This window comes from Lathyrus oleraceus, chromosome 5 (assembly GCF_024323335.1).
Source record: "Lathyrus oleraceus cultivar Zhongwan6 chromosome 5, CAAS_Psat_ZW6_1.0, whole genome shotgun sequence".
Taxonomy (NCBI): Eukaryota; Viridiplantae; Streptophyta; class Magnoliopsida; order Fabales; family Fabaceae; genus Lathyrus; species Lathyrus oleraceus.
The window spans coordinates 309,716,165-309,734,194 of record NC_066583.1 but is presented as its reverse complement, the minus strand read 5'-3'; the positions used below and the strand labels follow the sequence as shown (position 1 = coordinate 309,734,194).

Here is an 18,030-nt window from a genome sequence, read left to right as displayed (position 1 = left end):
ATTTTTTTTACTCCTATGAACAATTTTTTTACTCCTATTTAATTTTTCCTATTTTTTTTACTCCTATTGTCTCAATTATAGAGTTTTTATACTAAAAAACTAGGATGATAGACGTGTGTCTGTACAGGTAAATTTATTTAATATAATATAAAATGTATTTAGGTACGTATTAATTTTTAAATTAGCTATTAATTTAAAATGAACAATGGGTATATAAACTCAATTGCATTATAATACAAACAGAAAAAATGGAACCCGTGTGATAAAAAAGGAATATTTAATATATGAAGAAAACAAAATTTATTTGAAAAACGTATATGTACGCTGATAGTGATCCGTGAAATAGAAAGCTTATTTGACATAATATAAAATGTATTTACATACATATATAAATTATAAATGAGTTATTTTATTGTAACAAGAAAAATAATTATATAAACTCAATTGTATTAAATAATAATACAAAAAAAAACTCTTGAGATAAAGAGAAAATTTTTTTTTTTTGATATTCTGAAATAAAGATTGTCTTTCAAATCAAGACAAATTATTGATTAAAATAAAATAAATATTGTGATTATAAAGACTCATGAGGTAAAAAAATTATTTGATACGATATAAAATGTATTTAAATATAAATGCAAAATTTGAAATAATTATTTAATTATAAAGTGAACAATAATCATATAAATTTAATTATATATACAAAAAAACATGAGATGGAGGAAGAAAAAAAATTTATATTTGAAAATAAATATTTTGTCTTTTAAATTAAGACAATAATTGATTAAAATAAAATGAATATTGTGATGACAATGACCCGTGAAATAAAATAAATTATTAATTTTATTAAAATTTAAAATGAAAGTGAAAAGGTATAGGAAAAAAAAGTGAGAGAGATTTAAAATTTTAATTAAAAAAGAGAATGAGTGTATTCAATATTTAATTATGAAGATTAAAAAATGAAGGTCATATGTCAATCTTAAAAAAAAGTTGAATATATAATATATTGCTGAAATTGGACCCGTGTTTTAATAGGAGACGAGAATGAAAATATAACCATTACTTTTTTACTTAAATCTCATTTACTTAATATAAATAATTTTTAAGTGAAAGAGAGATAATTGATTTTTAATGAATTGATAATGGATACCAATATTTATTCCATAAAACAATTGTAATCCCGCGCATTTTATGACACTTTGAATAATTTTATATTATTTATGAAGTTTTATAAAGTTAATACACAGTTTGCTTACCGTAATCATAGTTGGATAGATATTATTATAATAAAGGATTGCCGAGTATCACTAATACCAAGTTGTAATTAACGAATCCTCCTTACAAACGTGCTTAAATTAAACATCAATACTTTTTCATCATTTTGTGTACAAATTTTATGCATGATTTTCTTGGCCATCTTCTCCTTTAACAAACCGAGACCAAAACCAGTGATTGTCCCATATAGTGTACATAGACTCCAAAGGAATTCCTTTAGTCTCAGGCAAGAAGAAGATAATAAATAGAGTCATCACCGCAACCCAAAAAGCATAGAACACAAACGCCCCAAATTTGAAGTGGCATAGCATTGTCAAAAATGTTTGTGATAACACAAATATTACTATGAATTGTACACCAACCGCTATGCTTTGTCCTGTGCTTCTGATATTTACTGGAAAAATCTCACTCGGAATTAGCCATGTTAGAGGACCCCATGACCAACCAAAACCAGCAGCATAGAAACACAATAGCACCAATACCACTATTGCATTGCCCTTCGATACGTCGTTTGTACCATGAACACCAGTCACCACGGCCAAGACAATGGACACCGCAATCTGCACATTGTTCACGTAAATTATTCAATAATTAGAAGTTGAAAATTTTATATTTTAATTAAAATATAGACATTTGTAATAATTAACTTACCAAGCACACAAACATCACAATACCTCCAGTTACGAACAAGAATCTTCTACCAAATCGATCAACAATACTGGCAGAGACAATGACGGATATAAGGCTAACAACACCAATCATAATGGCAGAAACTAGAGCACCATCGTGTCCCAAACCGACCGATTGAAAGAGGTTAGGTGAATAAAAAGCAACAACGCTGATGCCTGTAATCTGTTGAAAGAATGGGATTGCGAATGCCATAACCAACTGAGGTCGATACTTTCTTTTCAATAAAGTCCTAAAAGGCTCTTGTTTCACTGATTTTGCGATTTCTGTCCACTTAATAAGTTCTTCTAACTCAGTTTCAATATCAATGGAGGATCCTCTAACTTTGCTTAAGGCTTTTCTGGCTTGGTCTATCTTGCCGCGTTCTACTAAGCTGTTGGGTGTGTCGGTGATCAAGAACGCGCCGATCGTCATGACGGTTGAAGGGAACACTGCAAGTCCAAGAGAGAGTCTCCATCCCCATGTGTGTTTGGCAGTGCCGAAGTTTATGCAACTTGCAGCTACTACGCCAATTCCTAAGAAGAATTGGAAGCTTGTGCCTATAGTGCCTCGCCATTTTGGAGGTGCAATTTCAGATAGATACAATGGTGCAGCCTTTTACAATAGCAAAATCTTATAATAATAATAATGAGAAATATACATAAGAAAATGTTTCAATAGTATTATTTGTTGAATTTCCTTTCATTAAATTCCTTTGATTTTATGTTAACTAATATATAGAAACTGTTAGAAAATTCGGTAAAATTAAATGGATCCAGGACTGAATCGTGATTGAGAATCACTTTCCTTAAAAGTATTTCAGGCACTCTTTTATTATGTCATAGAGTTGGAAAATGCAAGAACACTCAGGATAATATCAGCCTAAATTTCGAGTCTGCACAAGACAAGTGAAGAACCCGAAATGCAAGGAAGATTTTTCTGGAATTTGGAAGAGAAATACGTTTTTAGTTCTTGTGTTATTTTTCTGAATAGAATCATATATTTATAGGAGATATGGATGTTGTTTCAAAAGTTTGCAACCTTTGATGAAACAACACCATTTCACCATAAAACACAATGTTTCATATATGACACTATTTCATGAAAAGATATGAAAATTGAATTCAAAATTCAAACAAAACAATAACTAAATTAACTCTTTTGTCACACTATTAAGTCACACTTTCTATGTGGGACTTAAAGCAAAGCATTAAATGCTATTTAACTCTTTTGTCATTTTGGAACTAATATTGCAAAACAATTTCCAACAATCCCCCACTAGTTCTAATAATGACAAAAATCATTCCAGATAGTGAAATATAAAAAGTGTTAATACAGTTAGGTATCTTTCGATTTTAAACTTAACCTTAGTGAGGATAACGCAAAGTTTAATCGGAATGTTTGGTAGCAAAGCTTTTAAACCATTAATCCATGGGATCAGACCGGCGTTACCTTACACACACTCTTTAAAGGTTCTTCCTTTACATATCTCGCTTAGCACTTATTTATGGCCATATGCTATCCTTTTCATGAATTTTTCATGAGAGAAACTCCAACTCTCACTTTGAGACGGCACCATCTCAAAATTCACATAGGTGAGGTTCATATAACATCCTTTCCAATAGATACTCTTCTTCGTTAATGAACTTCATTAAGAGGTTTTGGAAACCTCAACCCTCAATTCAACACAGTCAACCTTATTTCCCAAATTCTTGACTTACATCCAATTCAACGACTTGTTGTTACCCATTGAATCTTGAAGTTAATGTTTTGTTAACATAAGATTGGGTTGCTGCCGCTGTCGGAACTTTTATTTAAGGAGTTTCAACCCCATTCCTCTCGAGGTTGTTCGTACTAAGTCTCTGGCCAGTGGCTTAGTAAACGGATCTGCTAAGTTATAGCATGTTCGTATGTAGGTGAGTGAAATGATTCCATCCTTAATCAACTTTCTTACGAACGAATGTCTAAGTCCTATATGTCTAGACTTTCCATTATACACTTCGCTGAATGCTCTTGCTAATGTGGCTTGGCTATCGCAATGTATCATCACTTTTGAGACATTGTCTTTAGCCAATGGAACTTCCAACAGAAGATCCCTCAACCATTCCGCTTCTTGACCGGCGGAAGAACGAGAGCCACGAACTCTGATTCCATGGTCGAAAGTGTAATGCATGTTTGTTTCTTGCTCTTCCAAGAAATTGCTCCACCAGCAAGTGTAAATATCCATCCAGTTGTAGATTTATGGTCTCCAATATTAGATATCCAACTCGCATCAGTGTATCCTTCTAATATGACAGGGAACCTTCCATAGTGAAGACCAAGGTCCTTGGTTTTCAGTAGATAGCCAAAAATCCTTGTAATTGCCTTCCAATGTTCATTACTTGGATTACTAGTAAATCGACTCATTTTACTGACTGCAAATGATATGTCGGGTCTGGTACATTGCATTAGGTACATTAGACACCCTATTGCACTTGCATATTCCAATTGAGCCACTGATCTTCCATTATTCTTTTGAAGTTTGTTGGCATGATCAAATGGAGTGGTTACTTCCTTAAAGTTTAGATGTTTAAATTTATCAAGCATTTTCTCAATATAGTGGGTTTGACTAAGTTCATAACCCCCACTATTTCGCTTAACCTTGATCCCTAAAATTGTGTCAATAAGTCCAAGATCTTTCATCTTGAAAGTGGACGTTAGAAACTTCTTTGTTTCTAAGATTCCTTTTAAATCATTACTAATGATCAACATATCGTCGACATAGAGACAAAGGAATATTACAATGTTTTGCACGTCTTTGTGTATAAACACTTGTCACAAGAATTAGGAATAAATCCATTTGAGAGTATTACAGAGTCAAATTTTTGATGCCACTGTTTTGGTGCTTGTTTTAGTCCGTATAAGGATTTGACAAGTTTACACACCTTTTGTTCATTTCCAGGAAGCAGGTAGCCTTCCGGTTGTTCCATGTAGATTTCCTCATCGAGATCTCCATTTAGGAACGCTGTTTTAACATCCATATGATGGATTATAAGATTATTCAAAGATGCTAAGGCAAACAACAATCTAATAGTAGTTGTTCTTGCCACTGGTGCGTATGTGTCGAAGTAATCTATGCCTTCTTTCTGTCTAAATCCTTTTGCCACTAATCTGGCTTTATAAGTGTTTAGAGTACCATCACTATGGTATTTCTTCTTAAACACCCACTTGCATCCAATGGGCCTTGATCCCTTAGGTAAGTCAACAAGTTCCCAAGTGTGATTTGATACAATTGAATCCATTTCATCTTGGATAACATCTTTCCAAAAAGTGGAGTCCCTTGAAGTTATTGCTTCCTTATAAGTTTTTGGATCATCTTCCACTTGAAGAATAATCGAAATGCGTTGAACAAAGTTCTTACAATTTCCCTCAACAAGATAAAAGGAAATAGATTGAGAATCAATCTCATCTGGTCCTAGATTCTTTGTTTTCCGAATTCTCTTGCTTATCCTAGGCTCGGGTTGTGGTTCAATGATTATAGGAGTGCCTTCAGTTTGTATTTCTACAATCCGAGAAGAGTTATCTTCATGAGATTCTTTATTAGTGGCCGACTCCGATCCTTTATCCTTTGTGATAAGGTTTTCAAAGAATTCTACATCCCGGGATTCAACAATTATATTAGATTCTAGATTTAAGAGTCTATATGCTTTACTGTGTTGTGCATATCCTACAAAAGCACATCTTATTCCTCGAGGACCCAACTTGGTTCTTTTAGGGTCCATGTTTTTGTAGTATGCCACACACCCCCACACTTTAAAGTAACTGATATTTGGCGCTCTGCCTTTCCATGACTCATATGGAGATATACCAGTTTTCTTTAACGGAATTCTATTGATTATATGACAGGCGGACAATAATGCCTCACCCCACAAGTTAAGGGGTAATTTAGAATGCATCAACATGGCATTCATCATCTCTTGATATGTTCGATTCTTTCTTTCTGCCATGCCATTTTGTTGCGGTGTTCGTGGTGCCGAACATTCATGTATTATACCGTGCTCTTCACAGAATGCATCAAATTCAATTGAAAAGTATTCGCTGCCCCTATCACTTCTAAGGACCTTTATACTTTTATTTAATTGATTTTCGACTTCTGCTTTATAAGTCTTAAAGGCATTAAATGCATCATCTTTATGCTTTAAGAGATATACATGAGTGTATCTAGAGGAATCGTCTATGAATGTAATAAAGTATCTATTCCCTCCACGTGTCAACATGCCATTAAATTCGCACAAATCTGAGTGCACAAGATCAAGTAATTTCGTTTTCCTTTCAACACTTTTGAAAGGCTTCTTAATCATTTTTGATTCAACACATAATTCACATTTTTTGAAATCCTTTATATTACATGAAATTAGTCCAGATTTAATTAGTCTCTTCATAGAACTAATACAACAATGTGCTAATCTATTATGCCATAAAGAAACGGAATCAAGCATGTAAGCGGAATTGGAAATTTTATTAATAATATTATCATTAGTACATAGTTTGATCATTCCCTCTGCGGAATATCCTTTTCCAATGAATACACCATTACGGGTCAAAATAAGTTTGCCCGATTCATATACAGATTTAATACCCGGTTTTCCCAATAAATCCCCACTAACAAGATTCCTATTCATGTCTGGAACATGAAGCACATTTACAAGTATAACTTTCTTTCCAGAAGTGAAGTTAAGTTCGACCGAACCGGTTCCAACAACTTTAGAGCGGACTTCATTTCCCATTTGTACCTCTTGTCCATCAATTGCTTCAGAATAGGTTTTGAATGCAGCCTTGTCATAAGTAACATGCACCGTAGCACAAGTGTCATACCACCAACCTTGAACTTTTCCTTTGATTGCCATAATTTCGCTCACTGTAGCAATTATGTCATCATCTGATCGAATTGCATTGATCTCATTTTTTTATTTATTTTGTCTGCAATCTCGAGCATAGTGTCCAGGTTTACCGCATACGAAACATCCGTTCTTTGGACCTTTATGACCGCCAGAGTTCTTGAACTTGTTATGTTCTTTCTTTGGTCCAAGATGACTCTTCATGCCATCATGTCTCTTTTTCCCTTGTTGGTCACAACGTTTGTTTTGAAATGAGTAGGGGGTTCTGATTTCTCCCTCTCCTTCGATTCCTCCTCGATTCGAAGATGTTTCTGAATTTTCTCCAAGGAGAAGTCCTTGGAACTGTGCAACAATTTCTTTCGGTAGCCTTTCCATGAAGGTGGTAATTTTGCAATAATTGCACCGACTTGGAAGGTCTCAAGGATGTCTATTTTTACTGCCTTTATTTTATTGACCAGAACTTGCAATTCATGCACTTGGGGAAGAATGGGCTTAGAATCTAAGAATTTAAAATCGAAATATTTAGATATTAAGAACTTCTTCGTACCTTCCTCTTCAGCCTTGAACTTGAATTCTAGTGCCTTCCATATTTCTGTTGCCGATGGATTGTCTGTGTAGAGGTCGTAGAGACGATCAGATAAAGTATTCAGAATGTGTCCACGGCAAAGCAGTTCGTCCTCCTTGCGTTTCTTGCGCTCCTTCTTGAGTTCTTCCGAATCATTTTCTATTGGTTCAGGTATTGGTTGTAGGTCGGGATCAAGAACATAGTGAACCTTCAGGGCAGTCAATAGGAATGTCATCTTGTCTTGCCATCTTGTGTAATTTGTTCCATCAAATCGATCTAACTTGACAAGATCCTGGTTCATCACTTTGATGCTTGAAACAACAGCGTCTGAAGCCATTATGTTACTAATACTTTTAAGATTGTTAGAAAATTCGGTAAAATTAAATGGATCCAGGACTGAATCGTGATTGAGAATCACTTTCCTTAAAAGTATTTCAGGCACTCTTTTATTATGTCATAGAGTTGGAAAATGAAAGAACACTCAGGATAATATCAGCCTAAATTTCGAGTCTGCACAAGACAAGTGAAGAACCCGAAATGCAAGGAAGATTTTTCTGGAATTTGGAAGAGAAATACGTTTTTAGTTCTTGTGTTATTTTTCTGAATAGAATCATATATTTATAGGAGATATGGATGTTGTTTCAAAAGTTTGCAACCTTTGATGAAACAACACCATTTCACCATAAAACACAATGTTTCATATATGACACTATTTCATGAAAAGATATGAAAATTGAATTCAAAATTCAAACAAAACAATAACTAAATTAACTCTTTTGTCACACTATTAAGTCACACTTTCTATGTGGGACTTAAAGCAAAGCATTAAATGCTATTTAACTCTTTTGTCATTTTAGAACTAATATTGCAAAACAATTTCCAACAGAAACTTGTTTTTCAAATACATGATAAATATTTTAACAAAAGTTTATAGTAGTATTAAGAAAGTTTATAGTTGGTTTGCTACGATACGGTTATTTTGGCGGAGGAAAACTGGGATAATAGAAGGCGTGGAAAACTGCTCACTAAATTTAATTCAAGCAAGAGAACTAAGGTGGAGCTAGATGACACCAATTCAATGGAAGTAGAAGGCGTGGTGAATGTTCTTGTTCATATTCAAGATGACAAGATATTAGTGATAAAAAAGTTCTATATCTCCTTGAGATAAAGTGTAGTCTAATGAATTTATTCAGTTGGTAAAGATGATCTTGTACGTTATGCAATATTTTCTAATGTTGAACCACTTGGTTTCAAAGTAGCCTTTAAGTGTGGAAAGATTATATGCTTGATGAAACTATCATTGCCAACCAACCACTAAAGTTTGAGATCAAATGCAAGAATAACATAGTGTATAAGATTAAAAAAAACTCTTTATGACTTAAAACAAGCTCCAAAAACATGTAACAAAAAAAATGACAAATTTTTTATTCATCAAGATTCAAAAAAGACGGTGTTAAGCATGACAATGCTAAAAACTAAATGCTAATAATCTTCTTGTATATATATATATATATATATGAGCTATTGGTGAGACACACATACAACATTGAGATTGATGCAATCAAAGGAAAATGAAATATATCATGAATGAGTTAAAGATCAACATCAATATTGTGGTTAAACTCAATACAGATAACAAGTCAACCATCACTTTAGTAAAATAAACCTTAGTTGCAATGGGAAAACTAGAACATCGAGACAATATTTTACTACCTTAAAGTTGTCAAAAAAAATCAATAAACATATTTATTCACTAAAATTGTCAGAAAAGACCAATTTCTAAAGTGTAGGAGAGAAATTAGAATTGTCTATTAGAATATCATTGTTATTATTAGGATATCATTGTTTAAGGTTAGGGAATTGGGTAAAGATGCATGACCACAACCAATTACAGGTATATGATGACCACTTCCAACAGTAATATTATTACTCATATTAAAATAAGATGTGAGATTACCTCCATTTCCCGTCATATGAGAAGTCGCTCCGCTGTCCATATACCATTGATCATCAGGAGGAGAGATGGAGAAAGTATGCATAGCATCTTGGATGTCTGTCGGAGCATAAGAAGATGAACCTTGCTGACTGTTCATGTGAGGTGGAGCAGTTGCCATGTGAGCTTGCTGAGGTTTAGGACCTAGTATGCCTGATTGTTGATGGGGAGAAACCGTGGTCGGATATGGACATGGTGGAGTGGCCCATGGCTGCCATGAATATGCCCACTATTGCTGTTGTCTGGGATAAGTGGGAGTGGTCCACTGAGGTTGCTGATAGGGATACTGAGGCCACTGATGTGGTTGTGGCTGGGAATGACCTCCACCACGACCATTGCTTCTACCCTTGCCACGACCTCCACCGCGACCATTGCTTCGGCCACCACGACCAGCACCATTGTTGTTGCGGTTGTTACGCTGTTGAGTTAGAGTGGTTGAGGCCGCGTTATCATCAAGAGATGATACGAAAGCAGAGTTGCTGCAAGAATTTTATGCTTTCTTTGCTTTAGCTGTTTCTTCCAAGATTATCATAGAACGAGCTTTGTAAAAAGGTGGAGTCTCCATGACGGATTTGTGAACCCACCGTGGCATACGCATCTGCCAGGCCAGAAATGAGTTGAAGAACAAGCCTTTCGTTAGACACGGGAGCACCGACATTAGAGAGTTGATCAGATAGGGATTTGAGATGTTGACAATAGGTGGAGGCATCAGGAAATTGCTCCATATGAACATTAGAAAATTCTTGCTCGAGGTAGAGAGCCCTAGAATTTTTATTGTCATAAAAAATGTTGAATAGCCTGTTTCACGCATTTTCTGCGGTTGAATCGCGCTCAATGATGGTGTGGAGAAGATCATCAGAAATTGTGCCATAAATCCATTGAAGGACAACAACATCAAGACGTGCCCAAAGAGTAGCATCGGTGTCTTTGAGATTAGGAGATGATGTGGTTTCGGTTGGAATGATATGATCAATGACTTGGTGAACACGAGCATGGATTTTGAAGAGTTCAGACCAAGTGTTATATTGACCCTTTTCAATACTTAGGGTAATTTTGATAAAATTGGTGATGTTAGAGATGGTGAATGCGGGATGAGTGGGAGGATTGGTATTCTGCGTGGTTACAGAGTTTTTGGAAGGGGAGGAGGAGGGAGATGATTGTTTGGTGGAAGATGATCGGTCGGTGCTCATGATGAGAGAAAGAAATCTGATGAGAGAAGCGTGGGTGAGATGAGAGAAAGAGGAAGGTTGCACAGCCGGTTATGTGAGAAGACCGGTGGCGCAAGGATTAAGGTTTAGGATCAGTACCTGATGCTTACTGATACCATATTGGAATGATACGCCTTGCCTTTCTATTGATTTTCAATGATATATATACAATCAGTTTTTCTCTCTGTCTGTTTGCTATACAATCAAGACTATTTAATAACAATAATATTCTAATACAATCAGGTGTCGATTGTGGTGAAACCTTCAGCCCTGTCGTCAAACCGGCCACTATTCGCATGGTACTTAGCATTGCAATATCCAAATCATGGTGTCTCCACCAACTAGATGTCAAAAATGCCTTTTTGCACGGAAATCTGGATGAAACAGTGTATATGCACCAGCCTCCTGGATTCCGCGATCCACAATATCCTGAGCACGTTTGTCTACTCAAAAAGTCTCTCTATGGTCTAAAACAAGCACCTCGTGCCTGGTACGAAAGATTCACTGATTATGTTGCCACATTGGGTTTCTCTCACATCATCTCTGATCATTCCTTATTCGTTTTTCATCGCGGTATTGATACTGCTTATATCCTTCTATATGTGGATGACATAATTCTCACTGTTTCGTCTGATGCTCTTCGTGACTCTATTATGTCTAAACTTAGTTCTGAATTCGCCATGAAGGATTTGGGTTCTCTAAGTTATTTTCTGGGAATATCTGTCACTAAACATACAGGTAGTCTTTTCTTGTCTCAAAGAAAATATGCAGAGGAAATTATAGAACGAGCAGGCATGTCCTCTTGCAAACCATCACCCACTCCAGTCGACACTAAGGCAAAACTCAGTGGCTCTTCTGGGAATCCATATCATGACCCAACTGAATATCGGAGTCTTGCAGGAGCATTGCAGTATTTAACCTTCACAAGACCCGATATCTCTTATGCAGTACAACAGGTATGCCTATTCATGCATGACCCAAAACACAAACATATGTCAGCACTGAAGCGTATAATTCGGTATATTCACGACACTATTGATTTCGGCCTTCACTTGCATCCCTCCTCTGTCAGCAAATTGGTTTCTTACACTGATGCAGATTGGGCTGGTTGCCCAGACACCAGGCGATCCACCTCTGGTTACTGTGTCTATCTTGGTGACAATTTAATATCATGGTCTGTCAAACGCCAGCACACCCTCTCTCGGTCCAGTGCCGAAGCCGAGTACCGTGGAGTCGCCAATGTAGTATCTGAATCTTGTTGGATTAGAAACTTACTGTTGGAACTACATTGCTCAGTCACAACAGCCACTATAGTCTATTGTGACAATGTGAGTGTTGTCTATCTATCTGGCAACCCAGTTCAACATCAACGTACCAAACACATCGAGATGGATATACATTTTGTGCGTGAAAAAGTCGCCCGCGGCCAAGTACGGGTCTTACATGTCCCTTCACGTTACCAAATCGTTGACATCTTCACCAAAGGACTTCCGTTGCAACTCTTTGATGATTTTCGTGATAGTCTCAACATTCGTCAGCCTCCCGTTTCGACTACGGGGGTGTATTAGAATATCATTGTTATTATTAGGATATCATTGTTATTATTAGAATATTATTGTTATTAAATAGTCTTGATTGTATAGCAAACAGACAGAGAGAAAAACTGATTGTATATATATCATTGAAAATCAATAGAAAGGCAAGGCCTATCATTCCAATATTGTCACCTTCGATACCTTCAATTACCTTAGGATTAAGACGAAGTGTTGATAAATATAATCCTAGAATTACATCAAACCTCACTGTACAACCTAACTAACTGATTGTGTAAGTTTTTTTTAGTTTGTTAAGCTAGATGGTTAGATGGTTGAATGTTAATTAAGAATAACTAAATTAAGCAAATAAACTAGTTAGAAAGTTGTAATTGAGCTTTAATATTGCATTAATGATTATAAATCTCAATACAATTCATTCTACAAATATTCTCTCAATTCTCTCCCTTTCATAAGTTGTTTCAATTGCAAGACAATTATCAATACTTACTTTTAGTTAAGGGTGGCAAAATAGATTCCACACACATGCTATTTTTCCACCTTTAGTTTTAATCCAACAATATTCATGTTATTTATTATTATTATTATTATTATTATTATTATTATTATTATTATTATTATATTGAGCATTCATTTTTATTAACAATTTTGGATAATTTTTTATTAGCATTAATTTTTTCTTTTCACATTTTATTTATTTATATTGAGTAATGTTGCCAATAGTCATGTTGATTAGGATTGGTTTATAACAAAAGAGAGATAAAAATATTAAAAATAATAATATATATATATATATATATATATATTATATATATATATATATATAATAATTTCGTTAGACCTCAAAGAAAGATGATTTAAAGAAAAATAAGACAAGTCAAACATATCGACGAATATAAATGTAGCATCATAAGCAGTTCAAAATTGTGCCTTTGTCCGTCCATTATTTTGAATAACTTAGACTCAAGCCAACTTATATCTTGTCTAATTATTAAAATAGGAAGAATGATGTGTTCACGGGTATTAACTTTTTAGAGAATAAAGTTCTCAAGAAAAATGGTTCTCATGCATCCCACTTGAAAGGGAAAGAATAAGCGCTCCTTAATTTAAAGATTTAGATCTAAGAGATTTTTTTTAAATATCTCAGCTTTAAAATTAAAGAGAGATCATATCATTCATATATATATATATATATATATATATATATATATATATATTATATATATATAATATTATATATATATATATATATATATATATATATATATATATATATATATATATATATATATATATTATATATAATTATTTGGTGTTTTTCAATTATTTGAATTTCATATTTGAATAATTTGTTGTATAAATTTTCTAATCTTTGTAATTGTGAAAATTAATGGAATGATTAATTTTTATGATATACAAAAATGTTTTAGGTATAAAGACTTACTTGATTAGTGAAACCAACTCACAACCACCAAACCAAAAAGAACACTACCCAAAATGAGCATGGGAATATTTTCAGCACCGCCGTTAATGGAACCATCGACAAGGAAGAGCATACCACCCAAAAAGATGGTGTTTCTTCGACCATATAATGTTGTGACTTTGCTCGCAGCAAGTGATGACACTAATCCATTTAAATAAAGAGAATATGTGAATACGTTAACACTTGACTATCATACATACAATACATATTTATTTTGGAACCAAAGGGCTTGAAATAAAGCCTTGTATGGACTTAAGCAAGCTCTAAGAGTTTGGAATAAGAAGATATACAGTTTTCTAAAGTTTTTTAAGGGAGTAGGAATTTGTGAAATGCACAACTGAGCATGCAGTGAGGAGTTTGAAATGTCAGACTTGGAAAATCTCTCATATTTCCTTGGCATTGAATTTTACAAGAGTGGTAGAGGTTTGATGATGCACCAAAGAAGATATGCAGGCGAAATACTCAAGAGATTTGAGATGCAAGATTGCAACCCAACTTCGACTTCAGTTGGGGTCAGATTATAACTGTCGAAAGACACATATGAAGATGATGTTGATCCAACGCAGTAGATAATACTCATTGGATCACTTCGATACCTTTGTCACACAAGGCTTGATCTAGCATACAGTGTAGGTATGGTGAGTAGATTCATGTAGAAGTCAAAGGTATCACACCTAGCAGCGGCGAAGAGTATACCAAGGTATTTGAAAGGAACTCTCGACTAGGACATTTTATTTCTTGCAGCTGATTAAGAAAAGGAATGCAAGGTAGTGGGATACACCGACATAATTTGGTGTAGTGATGCTGAGGATTGAAAATCCACAGCTGGCTACATGTTTATGCTAGGTGGTACACCAGTTACTTGAAGTTCAAGAAAGGAAGCAGTAGTAGCATCGTCGTCGTGTGAAGCAGAGTGCATAATTGTTTCTCTATGCACATGTCCAGCAACTTCGATGGTGAATATGGTCGAAGAGATTACATGGAAGAATCATTGAGCAATTACCATGAAGATCGACAACATGTCCGTTATCAATCTGGAAAAGAATTCGATAGCACATGAACGAAGCAAGCACATCGAAATGAGGTTCCATTATTTTCAAGAGCAGGTAGCAAAAGTGAAGTTAAACTTGGAATACTGTAGAACCGAGAATCAAATTGCAGACATCATGATAAAGGGAGTGGATGTCGAAGTGTTTAAGAAGTTAAGGTCTATGATGTATGTAGATAGCTTAGACACAATGAATTAGGTAGTGTGTTGAATTATAATTTTTTGTGTCAAAGAAGTTAGTTCTCGACAGAAACAAGGATGTGTCGAAACATGTAGTGTACGTCGAGTTGCATTAGATGTCGAAGTGTCGAAGTAGGTTGTTTGACACAGGATTTCGACTTAGACCAAAATAGGTATTTTTGGCCTTTGTAATTTTTGGACTTTAACTTAGGGAGCAAGCTAGCTCAATTGTAAATAGAGGGAGTAACCCCTATTTTCATAACAATCTTGTAATCACTTGCAGTTGTAAAATTAACGAGATTTTCCACAAACTGCAGGCAGAGAGAGACTCTGCAGAAATCATCTTCTTCCCCACTTTCCGTAAAACCCTAATCTTCTTTCTTAACAAATTTATTTATTTTTTATCATCATTGTGTAGCGATACAATCTTGCAGGCAAGGTTAGTTGATTCACTCTAGTGAAGAGTGAAGAACAAGTGAGAATTCGATCGGTTGATTGAATCTTGTTCATCAAGATTTACTCAGAATTATTCAAAATTCTGGGTTTAATTCCAACACTTTTCCTATATCTACTACAATCTTGCATAACCAACAAATCTTTATTATCCACCAAAATCACCCACGCTCGAGTTTTCCGCTTCACCCTTTTCTCAGACACTTTTCTCTCTAAATAACCAACTTGGTTCGAAATGGGTATGAAAGACAAACACTTGATACTTATGATTGAACGTTAGTACATGAATCGGTTAAATAAGTGAATTTGAGAATTTGAGTTGGGTTGAGAATTTGAGAATTTACATCTGAAAAACAATAAAATAGACAGATTTTATATTATAAGAAATAATATTAGTGTTTATATAGCTCACAACTACCTTATATCTTGTATTCTTGTGAATTGGAAATACCTTTAAGTGACTTGGACCTAAGATCCATAAATTTTAGTTTAAAATTTCTGTTAATTAATTTCCAAGTAGTTAATCTCAGATAATTAATTAATTATATAAAATAATTAATTAATTAATTATATAAAAAAATATTAAATAATAAATCATCATAATCATGGTTTCTATATTATTAAAATTATTTTTTTTCATAATCGTCAGTACTACATATAAAATATTAAAAGGGGACCATGAAAATTTCAAAAGAAATAAAATTTATGAACCGAAAAATTAATTTTTAAAATAGACTAAAAATTAAAACAACAGACTAAAAGTGTTTGTAAACCTTTTTGTTCTTGTATGTATTGTTATGTACAACCATTGCATTGTGTTTGGACGGCACTCATTATTTTATTCTCACTCATTCAAGGTTTAAATATTCTGCACAACCATTAATATATATATTTTTTATTCGACTCATTTTCAAGAAAAAAAACACTATCTGATGACATAAAGTTAATATTTATTAAAAGTTTTAAAGGTTAAGAAATTTATTTATTTTCATGAAAAGACATTATTAATAATTTTATTTCATTATTAATTATTTTTTATATTTTGTCTTTGTAATGTCACTTGATGAAATATTGATTTTAATTTACTTGTAATTTTAAAATAAGAAATTAATAAAAAATTTATCAACAATTTTTTATAATTTTTTATTAGCATTAATTCTTTTCGTTGACTTTTTATTTATTTATTTAGTCTGTATATTGTACGCAATGGTCAAGAGAGATGGGCTGCATAAGTCAGGAGAACGAAAGAGTGATAAAAACAAAACATGAGTAGTCATGGTGTATATATATTATATATATATATATATATTATATATATATAATATATATATATATATATATATAATATATATATATATATATATATATATATAATTCTGAAAAAAAAAGTGGTGAAATTTCCTTGTTATAGTTAGTGAAAATGAATGGAAGAATTATTTTTTATGATATATAAAAATGTTTAATGTATAAAGACTTACTTGATTAGTGAAACCAACTCCCAAACCAAGAAGAACACGACCCAAAATGAGCATGGGAATATTTTCAGCACCACCGTTAATGGAACCACCGGCAAGGAAGAGCATACCACCGAATAAGATGGTGTTTCTCCGGCCGTATAACGCCGTGACTTTGCTCGCTGCAAGTGATGACACTAATCCAGCTAAATAAAGAGAAGACGTGAATAATGTCAACACTTGACTGTCATACACACAGTATAGGTTTACTTCGGAACCAGCTGCCTTTCTTAGAATATCAGGAAAGAATTTTTGAAGAAAAGGCACCATCGTCGTAACACCTCCTGAAATTTGATATCAATTTTATCATCAATATATATAAAACTCTGTCACCTATAACCATTAAATATTCGGTCCATTGAATCGACTAACTCTCACTTAAAATAATTTTATTTTATCATTAATATTTGATCCATTAGATCGATCAATCCTGTTCGGGGGTAAGTTCTCGCATTAAGTGGTTCAAGTCACTCAGTTGCGCGAAATCGAAAATAATTTAGAGAAAGGAAAAAAAAAAAAAAAAAAAAAAAAAAAAAAAAAAAAAAAAAACAAAAAAACAAATAAAAAAAAAAAAAAAAAAAAAAATAAAAAAAAAAAAAACAAAAAAAACAAAACAAAACAAAAAAAAAAAAAAAAAAAAATAAAAAAAATGAAAACCTGAAATTCCGAGGTCGTATCCAAAAAGAAGGCCGCTAGATGCAGCAACTATGCATGAAATGATGATTGAGAGTGTTAACTTGCCACCGACGTTGATGGCAGTAACTGGTGTATTATCCACTGAGAATACCCCACCAGCCATTTTCGAAACCTTGTTTTTTTGTCTATGGATTTATCTACTACTCTGGTTCTAAAATATAACAGCAAACTTATATATTTAACTCTATGCTCATGCATGCACGTTTGTCTTATGCAAAATGGGCTTTTCATGATGAAGCAAACTAGGATGAATTATTATAATCATGTATTATTATTATTATATCAGGTGATATTAAATCATGCTATCAAACACATAAACTTGGTCGATTAAATTTAAATTTAACATTAGATGATATTGGGTTATGATAAAAAAAATATGGTTTTCAATCAACTTTTTAATAAATTTTGTAGTATTCAATAACGGTACTCTGCGATTTTTTATTTTAAATAATAAAATATGTTGGTGGTATTTACTTAAAATTTTTAATCTTCTGATATAAAAAAAATTGATTTGAGTAA

At 33.5% G+C, this 18,030-nt stretch overlaps 1 protein-coding gene across 1 annotated transcript; it reads right to left on the bottom strand.

The window, feature by feature from the left end:
* Window positions 1-1,394: 1,394 nt before the first annotated feature.
* LOC127080361 (sugar transport protein 5) lies at window positions 1,395-17,614 on the bottom strand. The gene is made up of 4 exons (XM_051020687.1): window positions 17,473-17,614; window positions 16,780-17,099; window positions 1,927-2,556; window positions 1,395-1,835 (listed from the first exon to the last, which is right to left on the bottom strand). Exons 1-4 carry the CDS (start codon window positions 17,612-17,614, stop codon window positions 1,395-1,397), a joined length of 1,533 nt encoding a protein of 510 aa, XP_050876644.1.
* Between the last annotated feature and the right edge of the window lie 416 nt (window positions 17,615-18,030).